The sequence below is a fragment of the Oncorhynchus nerka genome, linkage group LG2 (genome assembly GCF_034236695.1).
Source record: "Oncorhynchus nerka isolate Pitt River linkage group LG2, Oner_Uvic_2.0, whole genome shotgun sequence".
In the NCBI taxonomy this organism is placed as follows: Eukaryota; Metazoa; Chordata; class Actinopteri; order Salmoniformes; family Salmonidae; genus Oncorhynchus; species Oncorhynchus nerka.
The window spans coordinates 102,059,043-102,086,852 of NC_088397.1; the positions used below are offsets into that span (position 1 = coordinate 102,059,043).

Genomic DNA, 27,810 nt, shown 5'->3' on the forward strand with positions numbered 1-27,810 from the left:
ATCACCACACCACTATATATCCACACCACCACACCACTACATATCTACATCACCACACCACTACATATCCACAATACCTCACCACACCACTACATATCCACAGTACCACACCACTACATATCTACATCACCACACCACTACATATCTACAGTACATCACCACACCACCGAGGCGGAGATCTTTGGGCTATACTCAGCCTTGTCTCAGGATGGTAAGTTGGTGGTTGAAGATATCCCTCTAGTGGTGTGGGGCTGTGCTTTGGCAAAGTGGGTGGGGTTATATACTTCCTGTTTGGCCCTGTCCGGGGTGTCCTCGGATGGGGCCACAGTGTCTCCTGACCCCTCCTGTCTCAGCCTCCAGTATTTATGCTGCAGTAGTTTATGTGTCGGGCGGCTAGGGTCAGTTTGTTATATCTGGAGTACTTCTCCTGTCCTATTCGGTGTCCTGTGTGAATTTAAGTGTGCTCTCTCTAATTCTCTCTTTCTCTCTTTCTTTCTCTCTCTCGGAGGACCTGAGCCCTAGGACCATGCCTCAGGACTACCTGACATGATGACTCCTTGCTGTCCCCAGTCCACCTGGCCGTGCTGCTGCTCCAGTTTCAACTGTTCTGCCTTATTATTATTCGACCATGCTGGTCATTTATGAACATTTTAACATCTTGGCCATGTTCTGTTATAATCTCCACCCAGCACAGCCAGAAGAGGACTGGCCACCCCACATAGCCTGGTTCCTCTCTAGGTTTCTTCCTAGGTTTTGGCCTTTCTATGGAGTTTTTCCTAGCCACCATGCTTCTACACCTGCATTGCTTGCTGTTTGTGGTTTTAGGCTGGGTTTCTGTACAGCACTTTGAGATATCAGCTGATGTACGAAGGGCTATATAAATACATTTGATTTGATTTGATTTAGTGGTGTAGATATGTAGTGTTGTGGTGAGGTGCTGTGGATATGTAGTGGTGTGGTGGTGTACTGTGGATATATAGCAGTATGGTGGTGTACTGTGGATATATAGTGGTGTGGTGATTTACTGTGGATATGTAGTGGTGTGGTGAGGTACTGTGGATATCTAGTGGTGTGGTGATGTGGATATGTAGTGGTGTGGATATGTAGTGGTGAGGTACTGTGTATATGTAGTGGTGTGGATATGTAGTGGTGTACTGTGGATATGTAGTTGTGTGGTGAGGTGCTGTGGATATGTAGTGGTGTGGTGGTGTGGATATGTAGTGGTGTGGTGGTGTACTGTGGATATGTAGTGGTGTGGTGATGTACTGTGGATATGTAGTGGTGTGGTGATGTACTGTGGATATATAGTGGTGTGGTGATGTACTGTGGATATGTAGTTGTGTGGTGAGGTGCTGTGGATATGTAGTGGTGTGGTGGTGTGGATATGTAGTGGTGTGGTGGTGTAGATATGTAGTGGTGTGGTGGTGTACTGTGGATATGTAGTGGTGTGGTGGTGTGGATATGTAGTGGTGTGGTGGTGTACTGTGGATATGTAGTGGTGTGGTGGTGTGGATATGTAGTGGTGTGGTGGTGTACTGTGGATATGTAGTGGTGTGGTGATGTACTGTGGATATGTAGTGGTGTGGTGATGTACTGTGGATATATAGTGGTGTGGTGGTGTACTGTGGATATGTAGTGGTGTGGATATGTAGTGGTGTGGTGGTGTACTGTGGATATATAGTGGTGTGGTGATGTACTGTGGATATGTAGTGGTGTGGTGATGTACTGTGGATATATAGTGGTGTGGTGGTGTACTGTGGATATATAGTGGTGTGGTGGTGTGCTGTAGATATGTAGTGGTGTGGTGGTGTGGATATGTAGTGGTGTGGTGGTGTACTGTGGATATGTAGTGGTGTGGTGGTGTACTGTGGATATGTAGTGGTGTGGTGGTGTACTGTGGATATATAGTGGTGTGGTGATGTACTGTGGATATGTAGTGGTGTGGTGGTGTACTGTGGATATATAGTGGTGTGGTGGTGTACTGTGGATATATAGTGGTGTGGTGGTGTAGATATGTAGTGGTGTGGTACTGTGGATATGTAGTGGTGTGGTGGTGTGCTGTGCATATGTAGTGGTGTGGATATGTAGTGGTGTACTGTGGATATGTAGTTGTGTGGTGAGGTGCTGTGGATATGTAGTGGTGTGGTGGTGTGGATATGTAGTGGTGTGGTGGTGTACTGTGGATATGTAGTGGTGTGGTGATGTACTGTGGATATGTAGTGGTGTGGTGATGTACTGTGGATATATAGTGGTGTGGTGATGTACTGTGGATATGTAGTTGTGTGGTGAGGTGCTGTGGATATGTAGTGGTGTGGTGGTGTGGATATGTAGTGGTGTGGTGGTGTAGATATGTAGTGGTGTGGTGGTGTACTGTGGATATGTAGTGGTGTGGTGGTGTGGATATGTAGTGGTGTGGTGGTGTACTGTGGATATGTAGTGGTGTGGTGGTGTGGATATGTAGTGGTGTGGTGGTGTACTGTGGATATGTAGTGGTGTGGTGATGTACTGTGGATATATAGTGGTGTGGTGGTGTACTGTGGATATGTAGTGGTGTGGATATGTAGTGGTGTGGTGGTGTACTGTGGATATATAGTGGTGTGGTGATGTACTGTGGATATGTAGTGGTGTGGTGATGTACTGTGGATATATAGTGGTGTGGTGGTGTACTGTGGATATATAGTGGTGTGGTGGTGTGCTGTAGATATGTAGTGGTGTGGTGGTGTGGATATGTAGTGGTGTGGTGGTGTACTGTGGATATGTAGTGGTGTGGTGGTGTACTGTGGATATGTAGTGGTGTGGTGGTGTACTGTGGATATATAGTGGTGTGGTGATGTACTGTGGATATGTAGTGGTGTGGTGGTGTACTGTGGATATATAGTGGTGTGGTGGTGTACTGTGGATATATAGTGGTGTGGTGGTGTAGATATGTAGTGGTGTGGTACTGTGGATATGTAGTGGTGTGGTGGTGTGCTGTGCATATGTAGTGGTGTGGTGGTGTGGATATATAGTGGTGTGGTGCTGTGGATATATAGTGGTGTGGTGGTGTGCTGTAGATATGTAGCAGTATGGTGGTGTACTGTGGATATGTAGAGGTGTGGTTGTGTACTGTGGATATGTAGTGGTGTGGTGGTGTACTGTGGATATGTAGTGGTGAGGTACTGTGTATATGTAGTGGTGTGGATATGTAGTGGTGTGGTGATGTACTGTGGATATGTAGTGGTGTGGTGGTGTGGATATGTAGTGGTGTGGTGGTGTAGATATGTAGTGGTGTGGTGGTGTACTGTGGATATGTAGTGGTGTGGTGGTGTGGATATGTAGTGGTGTGGTGGTGTACTGTGGATATGTAGTGGTGTGGTGGTGTGGATATGTAGTGGTGTGGTGGTGTACTGTGGATATATAGTGGTGTGGTGATGTACTGTGGATATGTAGTGGTGTGGTGGTGTACTGTGGATATATAGTGGTGTGGTGGTGTACTGTGGATATATAGTGGTGTGGTGGTGTAGATATGTAGTGGTGTGGTACTGTGGATATGTAGTGGTGTGGTGGTGTGCTGTGCATATGTAGTGGTGTGGTGGTGTGGATATATAGTGGTGTGGTGCTGTGGATATATAGTGGTGTGGTGGTGTGCTGTAGATATGTAGCAGTATGGTGGTGTACTGTGGATATGTAGAGGTGTGGTTGTGTACTGTGGATATGTAGTGGTGTGGTGGTGTACTGTGGATATGTAGTGGTGAGGTACTGTGTATATGTAGTGGTGTGGATATGTAGTGGTGTGGTGATGTACTGTGGATATGTAGTGGTGTGGTGGTGTGGATATGTAGTGGTGTGGTGGTGTAGATATGTAGTGGTGTGGTGGTGTACTGTGGATATGTAGTGGTGTGGTGGTGTGGATATGTAGTGGTGTGGTGGTGTACTGTGGATATGTAGTGGTGTGGTGGTGTGGATATGTAGTGGTGTGGTGGTGTACTGTGGATATGTAGTGGTGTGGTGATGTACTGTGGATATGTAGTGGTGTGGTGATGTACTGTGGATATATAGTGGTGTGGTGGTGTACTGTGGATATGTAGTGGTGTGGATATGTAGTGGTGTGGTGGTGTACTGTGGATATATAGTGGTGTGGTGATGTACTGTGGATATGTAGTGGTGTGGTGATGTACTGTGGATATATAGTGGTGTGGTGGTGTACTGTGGATATATAGTGGTGTGGTGGTGTGCTGTAGATATGTAGTGGTGTGGTGGTGTGGATATGTAGTGGTGTGGTGGTGTACTGTGGATATGTAGTGGTGTGGTGGTGTACTGTGGATATGTAGTGGTGTGGTGGTGTACTGTGGATATATAGTGGTGTGGTGATGTACTGTGGATATGTAGTGGTGTGGTGGTGTACTGTGGATATATAGTGGTGTGGTGGTGTACTGTGGATATATAGTGGTGTGGTGGTGTAGATATGTAGTGGTGTGGTACTGTGGATATGTAGTGGTGTGGTGGTGTGCTGTGCATATGTAGTGGTGTGGTGGTGTGGATATATAGTGGTGTGGTGCTGTGGATATATAGTGGTGTGGTGGTGTGCTGTAGATATGTAGCAGTATGGTGGTGTACTGTGGATATGTAGAGGTGTGGTTGTGTACTGTGGATATGTAGTGGTGTGGTGGTGTACTGTGGATATGTAGTGGTGAGGTACTGTGTATATGTAGTGGTGTGGATATGTAGTGGTGTGGTGATGTACTGTGGATATATAGTGGTGTGGTGATGTACTGTGGATATATAGTGGTGTGGTGGTGTGGATATATAGTGGTGTGGTGGTGTGGATATATAGTGGTGTGGTGGTGTGCTGTAGATATGTAGCAGTATGGTGGTGTACTGTGGATATGTAGAGGTGTGGTTGTGTACTGTGGATATGTAGTGGTGTGGTGGTGTACTGTGGATATGTAGTGGTGAGGTACTGTGTATATGTAGTGGTGTGGATATGTAGTGGTGTGGTGATGTACTGTGGATATATAGTGGTGTGGTGATGTACTGTGGATATATAGTGGTGTGGTGATGTACTGTGGATATATAGTGGTGTGGTGATGTACTGTGGATATGTAGTGGTGTGGTGATGTACTGTGGATATATAGTGGTGTGGTGGTGTACTGTGGATATGTAGTGGTGTGGATATGTAGTGGTGTGGTGGTGTACTGTGGATATGTAGTGGTGTGGTGGTGTGGATATGTAGTGGTGTGGTGGTGTACTGTGGATATGTAGTGGTGTGGTGGTGTGGATATGTAGTGGTGTGGTGGTGTACTGTGGATATGTAGTGGTGTGGTGGTGTGGATATGTAGTGGTGTGGTGGTGTACTGTGGATATGTAGTGGTGTGGTGATGTACTGTGGATATGTAGTGGTGTGGTGATGTACTGTGGATATATAGTGGTGTGGTGGTGTACTGTGGATATGTAGTGGTGTGGATATGTAGTGGTGTGGTGGTGTACTGTGGATATATAGTGGTGTGGTGATGTACTGTGGATATGTAGTGGTGTGGTGATGTACTGTGGATATATAGTGGTGTGGTGGTGTACTGTGGATATATAGTGGTGTGGTGGTGTGCTGTAGATATGTAGTGGTGTGGTGGTGTGGATATGTAGTGGTGTGGTGGTGTACTGTGGATATGTAGTGGTGTGGTGGTGTACTGTGGATATGTAGTGGTGTGGTGGTGTACTGTGGATATATAGTGGTGTGGTGATGTACTGTGGATATGTAGTGGTGTGGTGGTGTACTGTGGATATATAGTGGTGTGGTGGTGTACTGTGGATATATAGTGGTGTGGTGGTGTAGATATGTAGTGGTGTGGTACTGTGGATATGTAGTGGTGTGGTGGTGTGCTGTGCATATGTAGTGGTGTGGTGGTGTGGATATATAGTGGTGTGGTGCTGTGGATATATAGTGGTGTGGTGGTGTGCTGTAGATATGTAGCAGTATGGTGGTGTACTGTGGATATGTAGAGGTGTGGTTGTGTACTGTGGATATGTAGTGGTGTGGTGGTGTACTGTGGATATGTAGTGGTGAGGTACTGTGTATATGTAGTGGTGTGGATATGTAGTGGTGTGGTGATGTACTGTGGATATATAGTGGTGTGGTGATGTACTGTGGATATATAGTGGTGTGGTGGTGTGGATATATAGTGGTGTGGTGGTGTGGATATATAGTGGTGTGGTGGTGTGCTGTAGATATGTAGCAGTATGGTGGTGTACTGTGGATATGTAGAGGTGTGGTTGTGTACTGTGGATATGTAGTGGTGTGGTGGTGTACTGTGGATATGTAGTGGTGAGGTACTGTGTATATGTAGTGGTGTGGATATGTAGTGGTGTGGTGATGTACTGTGGATATATAGTGGTGTGGTGATGTACTGTGGATATATAGTGGTGTGGTGATGTACTGTGGATATATAGTGGTGTGGTGATGTACTGTGGATATGTAGTGGTGTGGTGATGTACTGTGGATATATAGTGGTGTGGTGGTGTACTGTGGATATGTAGTGGTGTGGATATGTAGTGGTGTGGTGGTGTACTGTGGATATGTAGTGGTGTGGTGGTGTGGATATGTAGTGGTGTGGTGGTGTACTGTGGATATGTAGTGGTGTGGTGATGTACTGTGGATATGTAGTGGTGTGGTGATGTACTGTGGATATATAGTGGTGTGGTGGTGTACTGTGGATATGTAGTGGTGTGGATATGTAGTGGTGTGGTGGTGTACTGTGGATATATAGTGGTGTGGTGATGTACTGTGGATATGTAGTGGTGTGGTGATGTACTGTGGATATATAGTGGTGTGGTGGTGTACTGTGGATATATAGTGGTGTGGTGGTGTGCTGTAGATATGTAGTGGTGTGGTGGTGTGGATATGTAGTGGTGTGGTGGTGTACTGTGGATATGTAGTGGTGTGGTGGTGTACTGTGGATATGTAGTGGTGTGGTGGTGTACTGTGGATATATAGTGGTGTGGTGATGTACTGTGGATGTGTAGTGGTGTGGTGGTGTACTGTGGATATATAGTGGTGTGGTGGTGTACTGTGGATATATAGTGGTGTGGTGGTGTAGATATGTAGTGGTGTGGTACTGTGGATATGTAGTGGTGTGGTGGTGTGCTGTGCATATGTAGTGGTGTGGTGGTGTGGATATATAGTGGTGTGGTGCTGTGGATATATAGTGGTGTGGTGGTGTGCTGTAGATATGTAGCAGTATGGTGGTGTACTGTGGATATGTAGAGGTGTGGTTGTGTACTGTGGATATGTAGTGGTGTGGTGGTGTACTGTGGATATGTAGTGGTGAGGTACTGTGTATATGTAGTGGTGTGGATATGTAGTGGTGTGGTGATGTACTGTGGATATATAGTGGTGTGGTGATGTACTGTGGATATATAGTGGTGTGGTGGTGTGGATATATAGTGGTGTGGTGGTGTGGATATATAGTGGTGTGGTGGTGTGATGTAGATATGTAGCAGTATGGTGGTGTACTGTGGATATGTAGAGGTGTGGTTGTGTACTGTGGATATGTAGTGGTGTGGTGGTGTACTGTGGATATGTAGTGGTGAGGTACTGTGTATATGTAGTGGTGTGGATATGTAGTGGTGTGGTGATGTACTGTGGATATATAGTGGTGTGGTGATGTACTGTGGATATATAGTGGTGTGGTGATGTACTGTGGATATGTAGTGGTGTGGTGATGTACTGTGGATATGTAGTGGTGTGGTGATGTACTGTGGATATATAGTGGTGTGGTGGTGTGCTGTGCATATGTAGTGGTGTGGTGGTGTGGATATATAGTGGTGTGGTGATGTACTGTGGATATGTAGTGGTGTGGTGGTGTGGATATGTAGTGGTGTGGTGATGCACTGTGGATATGTAGTGGTGTGGTGGTGTGGATATGTAGTGGTGTGGTGATGCACTGTGGATATATAGTGGTGTGGTGGTGTGCTGTGCATATGTAGTGGTGTGGTGGTGTGGATATATAGTGGTGTGGTGGTGTGCTGTAGATATGTAGCAGTATGGTGGTGTACTGTGGATATGTAGAGGTGTGGTTGTGTACTGTGGATATGTAGTGGTGTGGTGGTGTACTGTGGATATGTAGTGGTGTGGTGGTGTACTGTGGATATGTAGTGGTGTGGTGGTGTACTGTGGATATATAGTGGTGTGGTGGTGTACTGTGGATATATAGTGGTGTGGTGGTGTGCTGTAGATATGTAGTGGTGTGGTGGTGTGGATATGTAGTGGTGTGGTGATGAACTGTGGATATGTAGTGGTGTGGTGGTGTACTGTGGATATATAGTGGTGTGGTGGTGTACTGTGGATATATAGTGGTGTGGTGGTGTACTGTGGATATGTAGTGGTGTGGTGATGTAGATATGTAGTGGTGTGGTACTGTGGATATGTAGTGGTGTGGTGATGTACTGTGGATATGTAGTGGTGTGGTGGTGTACTGTGGATATATAGTGGTGTGGTGATGTACTGTGGATATGTAGTGGTGTGGTGGTGTACTGTGGATATATAGTGGTGTGGTGGTGTACTGTGGATATATAGTGGTGTGGTGGTGTAGATATGTAGTGGTGTGGTACTGTGGATATGTAGTGGTGTGGTGGTGTACTGTGGATATGTAGTGGTGTGGTGGTGTACTGTGGATATATAGTGGTGTGGTGATGTACTGTGGATATGTAGTGGTGTGGTGGTGTACTGTGGATATATAGTGGTGTGGTGGTGTACTGTGGATATATAGTGGTGTGGTGGTGTAGATATGTAGTGGTGTGGTACTGTGGATATGTAGTGGTGTGGTGGTGTGCTGTGCATATGTAGTGGTGTGGTGGTGTGGATATATAGTGGTGTGGTGCTGTGGATATATAGTGGTGTGGTGGTGTGCTGTAGATATGTAGCAGTATGGTGGTGTACTGTGGATATGTAGAGGTGTGGTTGTGTACTGTGGATATGTAGTGGTGTGGTGGTGTACTGTGGATATGTAGTGGTGAGTACTGTGTATATGTAGTGGTGTGGATATGTAGTGGTGTGGTGATGTACTGTGGATATATAGTGGTGTGGTGATGTACTGTGGATATATAGTGGTGTGGTGGTGTGGATATATAGTGGTGTGGTGGTGTGGATATATAGTGGTGTGGTGGTGTGCTGTAGATATGTAGCAGTATGGTGGTGTACTGTGGATATGTAGAGGTGTGGTTGTGTACTGTGGATATGTAGTGGTGTGGTGGTGTACTGTGGATATGTAGTGGTGAGGTACTGTGTATATGTAGTGGTGTGGATATGTAGTGGTGTGGTGATGTACTGTGGATATATAGTGGTGTGGTGATGTACTGTGGATATATAGTGGTGTGGTGATGTACTGTGGATATATAGTGGTGTGGTGATGTACTGTGGATATGTAGTGGTGTGGTGATGTACTGTGGATATGTAGTGGTGTGGTGATGTACTGTGGATATATAGTGGTGTGGTGGTGTGCTGTGCATATGTAGTGGTGTGGTGGTGTGGATATATAGTGGTGTGGTGATGTACTGTGGATATGTAGTGGTGTGGTGGTGTGGATATGTAGTGGTGTGGTGATGCACTGTGGATATGTAGTGGTGTGGTGGTGTGGATATGTAGTGGTGTGGTGATGCACTGTGGATATATAGTGGTGTGGTGGTGTGCTGTGCATATGTAGTGGTGTGGTGGTGTGGATATATAGTGGTGTGGTGGTGTGCTGTAGATATGTAGCAGTATGGTGGTGTACTGTGGATATGTAGAGGTGTGGTTGTGTACTGTGGATATGTAGTGGTGTGGTGGTGTACTGTGGATATGTAGTGGTGTGGTGGTGTACTGTGGATATGTAGTGGTGTGGTGGTGTACTGTGGATATATAGTGGTGTGGTGGTGTACTGTGGATATATAGTGGTGTGGTGGTGTGCTGTAGATATGTAGTGGTGTGGTGGTGTGGATATGTAGTGGTGTGGTGATGTACTGTGGATATGTAGTGGTGTGGTGGTGTACTGTGGATATATAGTGGTGTGGTGGTGTACTGTGGATATATAGTGGTGTGGTGGTGTACTGTGGATATATAGTGGTGTGGTGGTGTACTGTGGATATGTAGTGGTGTGGTGATGTAGATATGTAGTGGTGTGGTGATGTAGATATGTAGTGGTGTGGTGGTGTACTGTGGATATATAGTGGTGTGGTGGTGTACTGTGGATATATAGTGGTGTGGTGGTGTACTGTGGATATATAGTGGTGTGGTGATGTAGATATGTATTGGTGTGGTACTGTGGATATGTAGTGGTGTGGTGATGTACTGTGGATATGTAGTGGTGTGGTGGTGTACTGTGGATATGTAGTGGTGTGGTGATGTACTGTGGATATGTAGTGGTGTGGTGGTGTACTGTGGATATATAGTGGTGTGGTGGTGTACTGTGGATATGTAGTGGTGTGGTGATGTACTTTGGATATGTAGTGGTGTGGTGATGTACTGTGGATATATAGTGGTGTGGTGGTGTGCTGTGCATATGTAGTGGTGTGGTGGTGTGGATATATAGTGGTGTGGTGATGTACTGTGGATATGTAGTGGTGTGGTGGTGTGGATATGTAGTGGTGTGGTGATGCACTGTGGATATGTAGTGGTGTGGTGGTGTGGATATGTAGTGGTGTGGTGATGCACTGTGGATATATAGTGGTGTGGTGGTGTGCTGTGCATATGTAGTGGTGTGGTGGTGTGGATATATAGTGGTGTGGTGGTGTGCTGTAGATATGTAGCAGTATGGTGGTGTACTGTGGATATGTAGAGGTGTGGTTGTGTACTGTGGATATGTAGTGGTGTGGTGGTGTACTGTGGATATGTAGTGGTGTGGTGGTGTACTGTGGATATGTAGTGGTGTGGTGGTGTACTGTGGATATATAGTGGTGTGGTGGTGTACTGTGGATATATAGTGGTGTGGTGGTGTGCTGTAGATATGTAGTGGTGTGGTGGTGTGGATATGTAGTGGTGTGGTGATGTACTGTGGATATGTAGTGGTGTGGTGGTGTACTGTGGATATATAGTGGTGTGGTGGTGTACTGTGGATATATAGTGGTGTGGTGGTGTACTGTGGATATATAGTGGTGTGGTGGTGTACTGTGGATATGTAGTGGTGTGGTGATGTAGATATGTAGTGGTGTGGTGATGTAGATATGTAGTGGTGTGGTGGTGTACTGTGGATATATAGTGGTGTGGTGGTGTACTGTGGATATATAGTGGTGTGGTGGTGTACTGTGGATATATAGTGGTGTGGTGATGTAGATATGTATTGGTGTGGTACTGTGGATATGTAGTGGTGTGGTGATGTACTGTGGATATGTAGTGGTGTGGTGGTGTACTGTGGATATATAGTGGTGTGGTGATGTACTGTGGATATGTAGTGGTGTGGTGGTGTACTGTGGATATATAGTGGTGTGGTGGTGTACTGTGGATATATAGTGGTGTGGTGGTGTAGATATGTAGTGGTGTGGTACTGTGGATATGTAGTGGTGTGGTGGTGTACTGTGGATATGTAGTGGTGTGGTGGTGTACTGTGGATATATAGTGGTGTGGTGATGTACTGTGGATATGTAGTGGTGTGGTGGTGTACTGTGGATATATAGTGGTGTGGTGGTGTACTGTGGATATATAGTGGTGTGGTGGTGTACTGTGGATATGTAGTGGTGTGGTGATGTAGATATGTAGTGGTGTGGTACTGTGGATATGTAGTGGTGTGGTGATGTACTGTGGATATGTAGTGGTGTGGTGGTGTACTGTGGATATATAGTGGTGTGGTGATGTACTGTGGATATGTAGTGGTGTGGTGGTGTACTGTGGATATATAGTGGTGTGGTGGTGTACTGTGGATATATAGTGGTGTGGTGGTGTAGATATGTAGTGGTGTGGTACTGTGGATATGTAGTGGTGTGGTGGTGTACTGTGGATATGTAGTGGTGTGGTGGTGTACTGTGGATATATAGTGGTGTGGTGATGTACTGTGGATATGTAGTGGTGTGGTGGTGTACTGTGGATATATAGTGGTGTGGTGGTGTACTGTGGATATATAGTGGTGTGGTGGTGTACTGTGGATATGTAGTGGTGTGGTGATGTAGATATGTAGTGGTGTGGTATTGTGGATATGTAGTGGTGTGGTGATGTACTGTGGATATATAGTGGTGTGGTGATGCACTGTGGATATATAGTGGTGTGGTGGTGTGCTGTGCATATGTAGTGGTGTGGTGGTGTGGATATATAGTGGTGTGGTGGTGTGCTGTAGATATGTAGCAGTAGGGTGGTGTACTGTGGATATGTAGAGGTGTGGTTGTGTACTGTGGATATGTAGTGGTGTGGTGGTGTACTGTGGATATGTAGTGGTGTGGATATGTAGTGGTGTGGTACTGTGGATATGTAGTGGTGTGGTGATGTACTGTGGATATGTAGTGGTGTGGTGGTGTACTGTGGATATATAGTGGTGTGGTGGTGTACTGTGGATATATAGTGGTGTGGTGGTGTGCTGTAGATATGTAGTGGTGTGGTGGTGTACTGTGGATATATAGTGGTGTGGTGATGTAGATATGTAGTGGTGTGGTGGTGTACTGTAGATATGTAGTGGTGTGGTGATGTACTGTGGATATATAGTGGTGTGGTGGTGTACTGTGGATATGTAGTGGTGTGGTGGTGTACTGTGGATATATAGTGGTGTGGTGGTGTACTGTGGATATATAGTGGTGTGGTGGTGTGCTGTAGATATGTAGTGGTGTGGTGGTGTACTGTGGATATGTAGTGGTGTGGTGGTGTGGATATGTAGTGGTGTGGTGATGTACTGTGGATATGTAGTGGTGTGGTGGTGTACTGTGGATATATAGTGGTGTGGTGGTGTACTGTGGATATATAGTGGTGTGGTGGTGTACTGTGGATATGTAGTGGTGTGGTGATGTAGATATGTAGTGGTGTGGTACTGTGGATTTGTAGTGGTGTGGTGATGTACTGTGGATATATAGTGGTGTGGTGATGCACTGTGGATATATAGTGGTGTGGTGGTGTGCTGTGCATATGTAGTGGTGTGGTGGTGTGGATATATAGTGGTGTGGTGGTGTGGATATATAGTGGTGTGGTGGTGTGCTGTAGATATGTAGCAGTATGGTGGTGTACTGTGGATATGTAGAGGTGTGGTTGTGTACTGTGGATATGTAGTGGTGTGGTGGTGTACTGTGGATATGTAGTGGTGTGGTGGTGTACTGTGGATAGGTAGTGGTGTGGTGGTGTACTGTGGATATATAGTGGTGTGGTGGTGTACTGTGGATATATAGTGGTGTGGTGGTGTGCTGTAGATATGTAGTGGTGTGGTGGTGTGGATATGTAGTGGTGTGGTGATGTACTGTGGATATGTAGTGGTGTGGTGGTGTACTGTGGATATATAGTGGTGTGGTGGTGTACTGTGGATATGTAGTGGTGTGGTGATGTAGATATGTAGTGGTGTGGTACTGTGGATATGTAGTGGTGTGGTGATGTACTGTGGATATGTAGTGGTGTGGTGGTGTACTGTGGATATATAGTGGTGTGGTGATGTACTGTGGATATGTAGTGGTGTGGTGGTGTACTGTGGATATATAGTGGTGTGGTGGTGTACTGTGGATATATAGTGGTGTGGTGGTGTAGATATGTAGTGGTGTGGTACTGTGGATATGTAGTGGTGTGGTGGTGTACTGTGGATATGTAGTGGTGTGGTGGTGTACTGTGGATATATAGTGGTGTGGTGATGTACTGTGGATATGTAGTGGTGTGGTGGTGTACTGTGGATATATAGTGGTGTGGTGGTGTACTGTGGATATATAGTGGTGTGGTGGTGTACTGTGGATATGTAGTGGTGTGGTGATGTAGATATGTAGTGGTGTGGTACTGTGGATATGTAGTGGTGTGGTGATGTACTGTGGATATATAGTGGTGTGGTGATGCACTGTGGATATAAAGTGGTGTGGTGGTGTGCTGTGCATATGTAGTGGTGTGGTGGTGTGGATATATAGTGGTGTGGTGGTGTGCTGTAGATATGTAGCAGTAGGGTGGTGTACTGTGGATATGTAGAGGTGTGGTTGTGTAGTGGTGTGGATATGTAGTGGTGTGGTGGTGTACTGTGGATATATAGTGGTGTGGTGGTGTACTGTGGATATGTAGTGGTGTGGATATGTAGTGGTGTGGTACTGTGGATATGTAGTGGTGTGGTGATGTACTGTGGATATATAGTGGTGTGGTGGTGTACTGTGGATATATAGTGGTGTGGTGATGTACTGTGGATATGTAGTGGTGTGGTGGTGTACTGTGGATATATAGTGGTGTGGTGGTGTACTGTGGATATATAGTGGTGTGGTGGTGTAGATATGTAGTGGTGTGGTACTGTGGATATGTAGTGGTGTGGTGGTGTACTGTGGATATGTAGTGGTGTGGTGGTGTACTGTGGATATATAGTGGTGTGGTGATGTACTGTGGATATGTAGTGGTGTGGTGGTGTACTGTGGATATATAGTGGTGTGGTGGTGTACTGTGGATATATAGTGGTGTGGTGGTGTAGATATGTAGTGGTGTGGTACTGTGGATATGTAGTGGTGTGGTGGTGTGCTGTGCATATGTAGTGGTGTGGTGGTGTGGATATATAGTGGTGTGGTGCTGTGGATATATAGTGGTGTGGTGGTGTGCTGTAGATATGTAGCAGTATGGTGGTGTACTGTGGATATGTAGAGGTGTGGTTGTGTACTGTGGATATGTAGTGGTGTGGTGGTGTACTGTGGATATGTAGTGGTGAGGTACTGTGTATATGTAGTGGTGTGGATATGTAGTGGTGTGGTGATGTACTGTGGATATATAGTGGTGTGGTGATGTACTGTGGATATATAGTGGTGTGGTGGTGTGGATATATAGTGGTGTGGTGGTGTGCTGTAGATATGTAGCAGTATGGTGGTGTACTGTGGATATGTAGAGGTGTGGTTGTGTACTGTGGATATGTAGTGGTGTGGTGGTGTACTGTGGATATGTAGTGGTGAGGTACTGTGTATATGTAGTGGTGTGGATATGTAGTGGTGTGGTGATGTACTGTGGATATATAGTGGTTTGGTGATGTACTGTGGATATATAGTGGTGTGGTGATGTACTGTGGATATATAGTGGTGTGGTGATGTACTGTGGATATGTAGTGGTGTGGTGATGTACTGTGGATATGTAGTGGTGTGGTGATGTACTGTGGATATATAGTGGTGTGGTGGTGTGCTGTGCATATGTAGTGGTGTGGTGGTGTGGATATGTAGTGGTGTGGTGATGCACTGTGGATATGTAGTGGTGTGGTGGTGTGGATATGTAGTGGTGTGGTGATGCACTGTGGATATATAGTGGTGTGGTGGTGTGCTGTGCATATGTAGTGGTGTGGTGGTGTGGATATATAGTGGTGTGGTGGTGTGCTGTAGATATGTAGCAGTATGGTGGTGTACTGTGGATATGTAGAGGTGTGGTTGTGTACTGTGGATATGTAGTGGTGTGGTGGTGTACTGTGGATATGTAGTGGTGTGGTGGTGTACTGTGGATATGTAGTGGTGTGGTGGTGTACTGTGGATATATAGTGGTGTGGTGGTGTACTGTGGATATATAGTGGTGTGGTGGTGTGCTGTAGATATGTAGTGGTGTGGTGGTGTGGATATGTAGTGGTGTGGTGATGTACTGTGGATATGTAGTGGTGTGGTGGTGTACTGTGGATATATAGTGGTGTGGTGGTGTACTGTGGATATATAGTGGTGTGGTGGTGTACTGTGGATATGTAGTGGTGTGGTGATGTAGATATGTCTTGGTGTGGTACTGTGGATATGTAGTGGTGTGGTGATGTACTGTGGATATGTAGTGGTGTGGTGGTGTACTGTGGATATATAGTGGTGTGGTGATGTACTGTGGATATGTAGTGGTGTGGTGGTGTACTGTGGATATATAGTGGTGTGGTGGTGTACTGTGGATATATAGTGGTGTGGTGGTGTAGATATGTAGTGGTGTGGTACTGTGGATATGTAGTGGTGTGGTGGTGTACTGTGGATATGTAGTGGTGTGGTGGTGTACTGTGGATATATAGTGGTGTGGTGATGTACTGTGGATATGTAGTGGTGTGGTGGTGTACTGTGGATATATAGTGGTGTGGTGGTGTACTGTGGATATATAGTGGTGTGGTGGTGTACTGTGGATATGTAGTGGTGTGGTGATGTAGATATGTAGTGGTGTGGTACTGTGGATATGTAGTGGTGTGGTGATGTACTGTGGATATGTAGTGGTGTGGTGGTGTACTGTGGATATATAGTGGTGTGGTGATGTACTGTGGATATGTAGTGGTGTGGTGGTGTACTGTGGATATATAGTGGTGTGGTGGTGTACTGTGGATATATAGTGGTGTGGTGGTGTAGATATGTAGTGGTGTGGTACTGTGGATATGTAGTGGTGTGGTGGTGTACTGTGGATATGTAGTGGTGTGGTGGTGTACTGTGGATATATAGTGGTGTGGTGATGTACTGTGGATATGTAGTGGTGTGGTGGTGTACTGTGGATATATAGTGGTGTGGTGGTGTACTGTGGATATATAGTGGTGTGGTGGTGTACTGTGGATATGTAGTGGTGTGGTGATGTAGATATGTAGTGGTGTGGTACTGTGGATATGTAGTGGTGTGGTGATGTACTGTGGATATATAGTGGTGTGGTGATGCACTGTGGATATATAGTGGTGTGGTGGTGTGCTGTGCATATGTAGTGGTGTGGTGGTGTGGATATATAGTGGTGTGGTGGTGTGCTGTAGATATGTAGCAGTAGGGTGGTGTACTGTGGATATGTAGAGGTGTGGTTGTGTACTGTGGATATGTAGTGGTGTGGTGGTGTACTGTGGATATATAGTGGTGTGGTGGTGTACTGTGGATATGTAGTGGTGTGGATATGTAGTGGTGTGGTACTGTGGATATGTAGTGGTGTGGTGATGTACTGTGGATATGTAGTGGTGTGGTGATGTACTGTGGATATGTAGTGGTGTGGTGGTGTACTGTGGATATATAGTGGTGTGGTGGTGTACTGTGGATATATAGTGGTGTGGTGGTGTGCTGTAGATATGTAGTGGTGTGGTGGTGTACTGTGGATATATAGTGGTGTGGTGATGTAGATATGTAGTGGTGTGGTGGTGTACTGTAGATATGTAGTGGTGTGGTGATGTACTGTGGATATATAGTGGTGTGGTGGTGTACTGTGGATATGTAGTGGTGTGGTGGTGTACTGTGGATATATAGTGGTGTGGTGGTGTACTGTGGATATATAGTGGTGTGGTGGTGTGCTGTAGATATGTAGTGGTGTGGTGGTGTACTGTGGATATGTAGTGGTGTGGTGGTGTGGATATGTAGTGGTGTGGTGATGTACTGTGGATATGTAGTGGTGTGGTGGTGTACTGTGGATATATAGTGGTGTGGTGGTGTACTGTGGATATATAGTGGTGTGGTGGTGTACTGTGGATATGTAGTGGTGTGGTGATGTAGATATGTAGTGGTGTGGTACTGTGGATATGTAGTGGTGTGGTGATGTACTGTGGATATATAGTGGTGTGGTGATGCACTGTGGATATATAGTGGTGTGGTGGTGTGCTGTGCATATGTAGTGGTGTGGTGGTGTGGATATATAGTGGTGTGGTGGTGTGGATATATAGTGGTGTGGTGGTGTGCTGTAGATATGTAGCAGTATGGTTGTGTACTGTGGATATGTAGAGGTGTGGTTGTGTACTGTGGATATGTAGTGGTGTGGTGGTGTACTGTGGATATGTAGTGGTGTGGTGGTGTACTGTGGATATGTAGTGGTGTGGTGGTGTACTGTGGATATATAGTGGTGTGGTGGTGTACTGTGGATATATAGTGGTGTGGTGGTGTGCTGTAGATATGTAGTGGTGTGGTACTGTGGATATGTAGTGGTGTGGTGGTGTACTGTGGATATGTAGTGGTGTGGTGGTGTACTGTGGATATATAGTGGTGTGGTGGTGTACTGTGGATATATAGTGGTGTGGTGGTGTAGATATGTAGTGGTGTGGTACTGTGGATATGTAGTGGTGTGGTGGTGTACTGTGGATATGTAGTGGTGTGGTGGTGTACTGTGGATATATAGTGGTGTGGTGATGTACTGTGGATATGTAGTGGTGTGGTGGTGTACTGTGGATATATAGTGGTGTGGTGGTGTACTGTGGATATATAGTGGTGTGGTGGTGTACTGTGGATATGTAGTGGTGTGGTGATGTAGATATGTAGTGGTGTGGTACTGTGGATATGTAGTGGTGTGGTGATGTACTGTGGATATATAGTGGTGTGGTGATGCACTGTGGATATATAGTGGTGTGGTGGTGTGCTGTGCATATGTAGTGGTGTGGTGGTGTGGATATATAGTGGTGTGGTGGTGTGCTGTAGATATGTAGCAGTAGGGTGGTGTACTGTGGATATGTAGAGGTGTGGTTGTGTAGTGGTGTGGATATGTAGTGGTGTGGTGGTGTACTGTGGATATATAGTGGTGTGGTGGTGTACTGTGGATATGTAGTGGTGTGGATATGTAGTGGTGTGGTACTGTGGATATGTAGTGGTGTGGTGATGTACTGTGGATATGTAGTGGTGTGGTGATGTACTGTGGATATATAGTGGTGTGGTGATGTACTGTGGATATGTAGTGGTGTGGTGGTGTACTGTGGATATATAGTGGTGTGGTGGTGTACTGTGGATATGTAGTGGTGTGGTGATGTAGATATGTAGTGGTGTGGTACTGTGGATATGTAGTGGTGTGGTGATGTACTGTGGATATATAGTGGTGTGGTGATGCACTGTGGATATATAGTGGTGTGGTGGTGTGCTGTAGATATGTAGTGGTGTGGTGGTGTACTGTGGATATATAGTGGTGTGGTGATGTAGATATGTAGTGGTGTGGTGGTGTACTGTAGATATGTAGTGGTGTGGTGATGTACTGTGGATATATAGTGGTGTGGTGGTGTACTGTGGATATGTAGTGGTGTGGTGGTGTACTGTGGATATATAGTGGTGTGGTGGTGTACTGTGGATATATAGTGGTGTGGTGGTGTGCTGTAGATATGTAGTGGTGTGGTGGTGTACTGTGGATATGTAGTGGTGTGGTGGTGTGGATATGTAGTGGTGTGGTGATGTACTGTGGATATGTAGTGGTGTGGTGGTGTACTGTGGATATATAGTGGTGTGGTGGTGTACTGTGGATATATAGTGGTGTGGTGGTGTACTGTGGATATGTAGTGGTGTGGTGATGTAGATATGTAGTGGTGTGGTACTGTGGATATGTAGTGGTGTGGTGATGTACTGTGGATATATAGTGGTGTGGTGATGCACTGTGGATATATAGTGGTGTGTTGGTGTGCTGTGCATATGTAGTGGTGTGGTGATGCACTGTGGATATATAGTGGTGTGGTGAGGTGCTGTGGATATGTAGTGGTGTGGTGGTGTACTGTGGATATATAGTGGTGTGGTGAGGTGCTGTGGATATGTAGTGGTGTGGTGGTGTACTGTGGATATATAGTGGTGTGGTGAGGTGCTGTGGATATGTAGTGGTGTGGTGGTGTACTGTGGATATATAGTGGTGTGGTGGTGTACTGTGGATATATAGTGGTGTGGTGGTGTACTGTGGATATATAGTGGTGTGGTGAGGTGCTGTGGATATTTAGTGGTGTGGTGGTATGCTGTGAATATGTAGTGGTGTGGTGAGGTATATTGCCAAAGTCTTTAATGATTTTTTAATTGGCAAGATTAGCAAATTTAGGCATGACTTGCCAGCAACAAATGCTGACACTACACTTCAAGAATATCTGACCAAATTATGAAAGACAAGCATTGTAATTTTGAATTCCCTAAAGTGAGTGTGGAAGAAGTGAAAAAAGTATTGTTGTCTATCAACAATGACAAGCCACCGGGGTCTGACAACTTGGATGGAAAATTACTGAGGATAATAGCAGACAATAATGTCACTTCTATTTGCCATATTTTCAATTTAAGCCTACTAGAAAGTGTGTGGCCCCAGGCTTGGAGGGAAGCAAAAGTCATCCCACAACCTAAGAACAGTAAAGCCTCCTTTACTCGAATCCACGAGCTGACAAGGTACAAATCTGTCGTTCTGCCCCTAAACAAGGCAGTTAACCCACTGTTCACCGGTAGGCCGTCATTGTAAATAAGAATTTGTTCTTAACTGACTTGCCTAGTTAAATAAAGGTAAAATAAAAATACCCGACCAATCAAATCAAATTCATTTGTATTTGTCAAATGCGCCGAATACAATAAATGCGAATACTTACCGTGAAATGCTTACTTACAAGCCCTTAATTAACCAACAATGCGGTTCAAGAAATAGAGTTAAGGAAATATATATTAAATAAACTAAAGTAAAAAATCAAATGAAAAGAAAACACAATAAAATAACAATAACGAGGCTATATCCAGGGAGTACCCGTACAAAGTCAATGTGCAGGGGTACAGGTTAGTAGAAGGTAGTTAGTAGGTAGGGGTGAAGTGACTATGCATAGATAGTAAACAGCGAGTAGCAGCAGTGTAAAAACAAGAGGGGGGGGCAGTCAATGTAAATATTCAAGCTATTCATAAACAGTTAATGCATAGAGAATACTGTTTTTTTTGGATCGCGGTCTTGTTGGCTGCTGCAAACGTTTAGTTATTGTAACCTACAGACCACAGATATATTCAGAGGCCAGTTGAATTAAACACTTCGAAACCCCAAAACGACCTTGCATCATTACACCGCTATAACGTTATTATATCGATACATTTTATCAACCAAGTACTGCATAATGACGAGACTGTAACGTAACAACACTACCTTGTTATTTAACGTCGAGGCGCCGCTTATCCCACACCTTGTCAGTAGAGTTCCCCGGTCCCCGGGATGGCTGAGCAGGGTGTTCGCAGCCCGGTGTAGGACACTCAGTGCCTTCATGATTCTGCTGCTCTGCTGTCGGGTCTCTCTCCGCTGCCTCCTGTTACTCTAATTTAGTTCAACCTTGTTCGAACCCTTCATATATGAAGGCATGATGTGACGAAACCGAGAAGGTGGTCCTACAAACACAGGCGGGGGAGCTGTTCTGTTTAGTAGTGGAACGTCAAAGTGATCTTTAGCGGACGCGGGATTACAAGGTCGCACAGGATTCACACGCTGCGCCACTAGACTGGATTCGACTGATTCAAAGAAACATTCATGCGTTTTGTACTACAGTATTTTAGATCAATCAAACACATTTGAAAATGTATGAGAGAGCTAAACAGTTTATCTGGGGTCAGTTTACTTCTAGAGGACTCCAAAATGCCGCTGGTTCTGAATGGAGCAACATGTGCTTCATAGGCCAATTGCATTCCTGTGCGGTTATTCCTATCAGGCTACATTATTATTAGGCTACATAGTTAGTAGTTCCAGACACACAAACTCAGATTAGAACAGGGTTATTCTTCATCACTAACCACTAGAGTAGAACATGGTTATTTCTTCATCACTAACCACTAGATTAGAACAGGGTTATTACGTCATCACTACCCACTAGATTAGAACAGGGTTCTTTCTTCATCACTAACCACTAGATTAGAACAGGGTTATTCTTCATCACTAACAGATTATAACAGGGTTATTTCTTCATCACTAACCACTAGATTAGAACAGGGTTATTTCTTCATCACTAACCACTACATTAGAACATGGTTATTTCTTCATCACTAACCACTAGATTAGAACAGGGTTATTTCTTCATCACTAACCACTAGATTAGAACAGGGTTATTCTTCCTCACTAACCACTAGATTAGAACAGGGTTATTCTTCCTCACTAACAGATTAGAACAGGGTCATTTCTTCCTCACTAACCACTAGATTAGAACAGGGTTATTTCTTCATCACTAACCACTGGATTAGAACAGGGTTGTTCTTCCTCACTAACAGATTATAACAGGGTTATTTCTTCATCACTAACCACTAGATTAGAACAGGGTTATTCTTCCTCACTAACAGATTAGAACAGGGTTGTTCTTCCTCACTAACAGATTAGAACAGGGTTATTTCTTCATCACTAACCACTAGATTAGAACAGGGTTATTCTTCCTCACTAACCACTAGATTAGAACAGGGTTATTCTTCATCACTAAAAGATTAGAACAGGGTTATTTCTTCATCACTAACATATTAGAACAGGGATTAGGGAACAGGGAACAGGGATTAGAACAGGGTTATCATCACTAACAGATTAGAACAGGGTTGTTCTTCCTCACTAACATATTATAACAGGGTTATTTCTTCATCACTAACCACTAGATTAGAACAGGGTTATTCTTCCTCACTAACAGATTAGAACAGGGTTGTTCTTCCTCACTAACAGATTAGAACAGGGTTATTTCTTCATCACTAACCACTAGATTAGAACAGGGTTATTCTTCCTCACTAACAGATTAGGACAGTGTTATTTCTTCATCACTAAACACTAGATTAGAACAGTGTTATTTCTTCATCACTAACCACTACATTAGAACAGGGTTATTCTTCCTTACTAACCACCCCTCATCACTGTCAAACGCTCCCAAGATGGCGTAGCAGTCGAACGTCTTGTCGTGTCGTGTCCCTTGTATATATATATATATATATTTTTTTTTAACACATTTTTCTTCGCATATCTTTTAAAACATTTTGTTAAACCTCAACTTCTAAATACTCTCCTGCAACCCGCCTCACCCAATGTAGCTATTTTCTTCTAAAGTACTTATATCTACTTTGGATCCAGAACCCCTCAACTGAAGCTAGCCAGCTAACTACCAGCTAGCTACCAGCTATCAGTCAGCAAACCATTGCTAGCGGTCTTCAGCTATCCGGTCATCAGCTAACCTTTAGCTCGGAAAGCTCTCGCCAGTTCGAACAACGCAACTCTAACCAGAGCATAACGGACCTATTATTTTTATCCCCGGATTCCCACCGGATTCCCACCGCAAACGGAACATTTTCAGCTGGATTCTTCACAACTAGCTATCTAGCTAACCGCAATCCCCGGATGATTACTCCTGGCTAGCGTTTCCACCCACTTAGCTTGAAGCTAGCCCGGCCAGAGCTCCTGTGCTACCACCGAAGCATACTCCTGGGCTACAATATCCGGACCCACGACCGGTCTATCGATGTCACCGCATGAAGAGGAATAAACAGACTCACTCCATCGCGACGTCCCCCAAAAGCTAACTTTCTAGCCCTTGCTATCTCCTTGCTTGCTAATCCGGCCTGCTAACTGCTAGCTTGTTTAGCCCCGGTCCGCTAACTGCTACCGTGTTTAGCCCTGGCCTACTAACTGTTAGCTTGTTAGCACAGGCCTGCTAACCGTCTGAATCGCCGCGTCCCAAACACTCACTGGACCCATATTTATTTTCTCTTTTCGATTTTTTATTTGTTTATACCTTCCGGTAACCTGCCTCACCAATGTGACACGGAATCACCATTATTTTTTATTTTTAGAACACACTCAAGAACCTCCAGAAGCTAACCAGCTAACTAGCTACAAGCTATTTAGTCATTGTTAGCCACTGCTAACTGTTTTTTAACCTGGATAACACTCGCCAGTCCAGCTTCCCTGCCCCATCCACCGCTGCCCCCCTGGACACTGATCACTTGGCTACATAGCTGATGCATGCTAGACTGTCCATTAATCACGGTACTCCATTCTGCTTGTTTATGTTTTATCTGTCGGCCCCAGCCGCACTCAGGCTCTGTGTGTAGTTAATCCGACCCCCCCTGCCTAGCCTACACCATTTTACCTGCTGTTGTTGTGCTAGCTGATTAGCTGTTGTTGTCTCACCTACTGTTTTAGCTACTGTTTTAGCTAGCTCTCCCAATTCAACACCTGTGATTACTGTATGTCTCTCTCAAATGTCAATATGCCTTGTATACTGTTGTTCAGGTTAGTTATCATTGTTTTAGTTTACAATGGAGCCCCTAGTTCCACTCTTCATACCCCTGATACCTCCTTTGTCCCACCTCCCACACGTGCGGTGACCTCACCCATTACAACCAGCATGTCCAGAGATACAACCTCTCTCATCATCACCCAGTGCCTGGGCTTACCTCCGCTGTACCCGCACCCCATCATACCCCTGTCTGCGCATTATGCCCTGAATATATTCTACCATGCCCAGAAATCTGCTCCTTTCATTCTCTGTCCCCAACGCTCTAGGCGACCAGTTTTGATAGCCTTTAGCCACACCCTCATACTACTCCTCCTCTGTTCTGCGGGTGATGTGGAGGTAAACCCAGGCCCTGCATGTCCCCAGGCACCCTCATATGTTGACTTCTGTGATCGAAAAAGCCTTGGTTTCATGCATGTCAACATCAGAAGCCTTCTCCCTAAGTTTGTTTTACTCACTGCTTTAGCACACTCTGCTAACCCTGATGTCCTTGCCGTGTCTGAATCCTGGCTCAGGAAGGCCACCAAAAATTCGGAGATTTCCATACCCAACTATAACATCTTCCGTCAAGATAGAACTGCCAAAGGGGGAGGAGTTGCAGTCTACTGCAGAGATAGCCTGCAAAGTAATGTCATACTTTCCAGGTCCATACCCAAACAGTTCGAACTACTAATCTTGAAAATTACTCTCTCCAGAAATAAGTCTCTCACTGTTGCCGCCTGCTACCGACCCCCCTCAGCACCCAGCTGTGCCCTGGACACCATTTGTGAATTGATTGCCCCCCATCTAGCTTCAGAGTTTGTTCTGTTAGGTGACCTAAACTGGGATACGCTTAAAACCCCGGCAGTCCTACAATCTAAACTAGATGCCCTCAATCTCACACAAATCATCAAGGAACCCACCAGGTACAACCCTAAATCTGTAAACAAGGGCACCCTCATAGACGTCATCCTGACCAACTGGCCCTCCAAATACACCTCCGCTGTCTTCAACCAGGATCTCAGCGATCGCTGCCTCATTGCCTGTATCCGCTACGGAGCCGCAGTCAAACGACCACCCCTCATCACTGTCAAACGCTCCCTAAAACACTTCTGTGAGCAGGCCTCTCTAATCGACCTGGCCCGGGTATCCTGGAAGGACATTGACCTCATCCCGTCAGTTGAGGATGCCTGGTCATTCTTTAAAAGTAACTTCCTCACCATTTTAGATAAGCATGCTCCGTTCAAAAAATGCAGAACTAAGAACAGGTATAGCCCTTGGTTCACTCCAGACCTGATTGCCCTCGACCAGCACAAAAACATCCTGTGGCGGACTGCAATAGCATCGAACAGTCCCCGCGATATGCAACTGTTCAGGGAAGTCAGGAACCAATACACGCAGTCAGTCAGGAAAGCTAAGGCCAGCTTCTTCAGGCAGAAGTTTGCATCCTGTAGCTCCAACTCCAAAAAGTTCTGGGACACTGTGAAGTCCATGGAGAACAAGAGCACCTCCTCCCAGCTGCCCACTGCACTGAGGCTAGGTAACACGGTCACCACCGATAAATCCATGATTATCGAAAACTTCAACAAGCATTTCTCAACGGCTGGCCATGCCTTCCGCTTGGCTACTCCAACCTCGGCCAACAGCTCCGCCCCCCCCCCGCAGCTACTCGCCCAAGCCTCTCCAGGTTCTCCTTTACCCAAATCCAGATAGCAGATGTTCTGAAAGAGCTGCAAAACCTGGACCCGTACAAATCAGCTGGGCTTGACAATCTGGACCCTCTATTTCTGAAACTATCCGCCGCCATTGTCGCAACCCCTATTACCAGCCTGTTCAACCTCTCTTTCATATCGTCTGAGATCCCCAAGGACTGGAAAGCTGCCGCAGTCATTCCCTCTTCAAAGGGGAGACACCCTGGACCCAAACTGTTACAGAACTATATCCATCCTGCCCTGCCTATCTAAGGTCTTCGAAAGCCAAGTCAACAAACAGGCCACTGACCATCTCGAATCCCACCGTACCTTCTCCGCTGTGCAATCTGGTTTCCGAGCCGGTCACGGGTGCACCTCAGCCACGCTCAAGGTACTAAACGATATCATAACCGCCATCGATAAAAGAGAGTACTGTGCAGCCGTCTTCATCGACCTTGCCAAGGCTTTCGACTCGGTCAATCACCATATTCTTATCGGCAGACTCAGCAGCCTCGGTTTTTCGGATGACTGCCTTGCCTGGTTCACCAATTACTTTGCAGACAGAGTTCAGTGTGTCAAATCGGAGGGCATGCTGTCCGGTCCTCTGGAAGTCTCTATGGGGGTGCCACAGGGTTCAATCCTCGGGCCGACTCTTTTTTCTGTATATATCAATGATGTTGCTCTTGCTGCGGGCGATTCCCTGATCCACCTCTACGCAGACGACACCATTCTATATACTTCCGGCCCGTCATTGGACACTGTGCTATCTAACCTCCAAACGAGCTTCAATGCCATACAACACTCCTTCCGTGGCCTCCAACTGCTCTTAAACGCTAGTAAATCCAAATGCATGCTTTTCAACCGTTCGCTGCCTGCACCCGCACGCCTGACCAGCATCACCACCCTGGATGGTTCCAACCTTGAATATGTGGACATCTATAAGTACCTAGGTGTCTGGCTAGACTGTAAACTCTCCTTCCAGACTCATATCAAACATCTCCAATCGAAAATCAAATCAAGAGTCGGCTTTCTATTCCGCAACAAAGCCTCCTTCACTCACGCCGCCAAACTTACCCTAGTAAAACTGACTATCCTACCGATCCTCGACTTCGGCGATGTCATCTACAAAATTGCCTCCAACACTCTACTCAGCAAACTGGATGCAGTTTATCACAGTGCCATCCGTTTTGTCACTAAAGCACCTTATACCACCCACCACTGCGACTTGTACGCTCTAGTCGGCTGGCCCTCGCTACATATTCGTCGCCAGACCCACTGGCTCAGGTCATCTACAAGTCCATGCTAGGTAAAGCTCCGCCTTATCTCAGTTCACTGGTCACGATGGCAACACCCATCCGTAGCACGCGCTCCAGCAGGTGTATCTCACTGATCATCCCTAAAGCCAACACCTCATTTGGCCGCCTTTCGTTCCAGTTCTCTGCTGCCTGTGACTGGAACGAATTGCAAAAATCGCTGAAGTTGGAGACTTTTATCTCCCTCACCAACTTCAAACATCTGCTATCTGAGCAGCTAACCGATCGCTGCAGCTGTACATAGTCTATCGGCAAATAGCCCACCCATTTTTACCTACCTCATCCCCATACTGTTTTTATTTATTTACTTTTCTGCTCTTTTGCACACCAATATCTCTACCTGTACATGACCATCTGATCATTTATCACTCCAGTGTTAATCTGCAAAATTGTAATTATTCGCCTACCTCATGCCTTTTGCACACAATGTATATAGACTCCCCTTTTTTTTCTTCCTTTTGTGTTATTGACTTGTTAATTGCTTACTCCATGTGTAACTCTGTGTTGTCTGCTCACACTGCTATGCTTTATCTTGGCCAGGTCGCAGTTGCAAATGAGAACTTGTTCTCAACTAGCCTACCTGGTTAAATAAAGGTGAAATAAAAAAAAATAAAAAATAAAAAAAATAGAAAAGGGTTATTCTTCCTCACTAACAGATTAGAACAGGGTTGTTCTTCCTCACTAACAGATTAGAACAGGGTTATTTCTTCATCACTAACCACTAGATTAGAACAGTGTTATTTCTTCATCACTAACCACTAGATTAGAACAGGGTTATTCTTCCTCACTAACAGATTAGGACAGTGTTATTTCTTCATCACTAACCACTAGATTAGAACAGTGTTATTTCTTCATCAC

General features: G+C 45.5%; 1 protein-coding gene across 1 annotated transcript in view; it reads right to left on the reverse strand.

The window, feature by feature from the left end:
* The window catches only part of zgc:77375 (uncharacterized protein LOC402927 homolog), a 68,713-nt gene extending 47,684 nt beyond the window's left edge, over nucleotides 1-21,029 (reverse strand). The window contains 1 exon segment of the mRNA XM_065004770.1: nucleotides 20,870-21,029. Coding sequence (XP_064860842.1) covers nucleotides 20,870-20,986 — 117 coding nt within the window. The 5' untranslated portion in view covers nucleotides 20,987-21,029.
* Nucleotides 21,030-27,810: the final 6,781 nt, after the last annotated feature.